Genomic DNA, 1,228 nt, shown 5'->3' with positions numbered 1-1,228 from the left:
CTTAGCTCCTGAGAAATCTGATGTGGCATATGACATTTATATATTTCTCTCCATCAAGTTTTACATGGACTTGATAAATCTCACATCTTGCCTTGAGACCCTATATATTCAATGCTTTTTAGACAGAAGATTAGTAATATAATTGGAGGAAAATCAACTGCAAATAATGGGCATAGTCTTGCTAGTATGTCATAAATGAAGATCTAAACTGGGGAAATAGTTTCTCTATCTACCCGTGGACCTCGTCATTAGAATTCAAGACAGGAAAAAAGATGAAAGATGTGTTCTTACCATTATCATTGCCTTGCTTGATTTCCTCTGCCGTCCGGTCTATTAACACGTACAAGGACCAAACGACGCAGGTGATTGCGATTACATGGAATGTGACTGAGCAGAATATTTTCCTCCTTTCACTTGTGGTCATCTGTAGCTTCTCCCACTGCAGTCAGAAAAGAATCACAGGAAACTGAATATTTAACCGAGAAATTTTGCTTACTGTTTACTTCCTGGGCATAGTTCATTCATGAAAATGAAACATTAAATATTTGTAATTTCAGATGAGAATATAATGTACAAAAAAGGCTTTATATGTGGAGAGATGTAAAATTTAAGTTACATACAATTTAAATAAATACTACAGTGTAAACAAACATAATCTTCTTTTCTCCAAATGAGATAAATCAAGTCATGCCTGTTTTGCCAGGTCATAGTTTCTTCATCTTCAACATGACTGGGTAGCTTTAATATTCTATAATTTTTTTAGAAAATATTTCTTTTCAGATGTCTGTATATCACTGCTTTGTGATACTAGGTTATAAGTCCCTAGTAAGGCAAGGGCAGAAGGTGTCTGTGTTGCACAAGTAGTTTGCAATTGGCTGGTAACCTAAAGATTGGTGACTTGAACCCACATAGCAGCTCCATGAAGAAAGGCCTGTCCTGTGAATGCAATCAACCCGACAGCAGTGGATTTGGCTTTTTTTTTTTTTTTAAGGTAACAGTAAAGAGTTGTAAGAAGTCATAGCTAATACTTGCCTCTTGGGTTAACACATAACCTGATATAATGTTGCATTCTTGATGGTATATTAAATATTGACCAGTATTTAAATGAATAGTTGGAATCTGAGAGAGAAACTCAACATTTTCTGTTTACAACTCTTTGCCTACAAAAATACATTTTAGCATCTGGGTAACACAGTAAACATGTGCTAAGAGCTCTGGTAGCATAGTG

The 1,228-nt window shown here is 35.3% G+C and overlaps 1 protein-coding gene across 1 annotated transcript in view; it reads right to left on the bottom strand.

Annotated features, from left to right (window-relative positions):
* MARCHF1 (membrane associated ring-CH-type finger 1) overlaps positions 1-1,228 on the bottom strand; it is a 634,918-nt gene that overhangs the window by 47,214 nt on the left and 586,476 nt on the right. Inside the window, exon 6 of the mRNA XM_042782616.1 lies at positions 292-439. Coding sequence (XP_042638550.1) covers positions 292-439 — 148 coding nt within the window. The remainder of the gene's footprint in view (positions 1-291; positions 440-1,228) is intronic.

The sequence above is a fragment of the Orycteropus afer genome, unplaced genomic scaffold (assembly GCF_000298275.1).
Source record: "Orycteropus afer afer isolate SDZICR_OR568_19922 unplaced genomic scaffold, OryAfe1.0 scaffold00391, whole genome shotgun sequence".
Classification (NCBI taxonomy): Eukaryota; Metazoa; Chordata; class Mammalia; order Tubulidentata; family Orycteropodidae; genus Orycteropus; species Orycteropus afer.
Note: the sequence above shows the minus strand (reverse complement) of the source record. Positions and strands in the feature narration are given on the sequence as shown.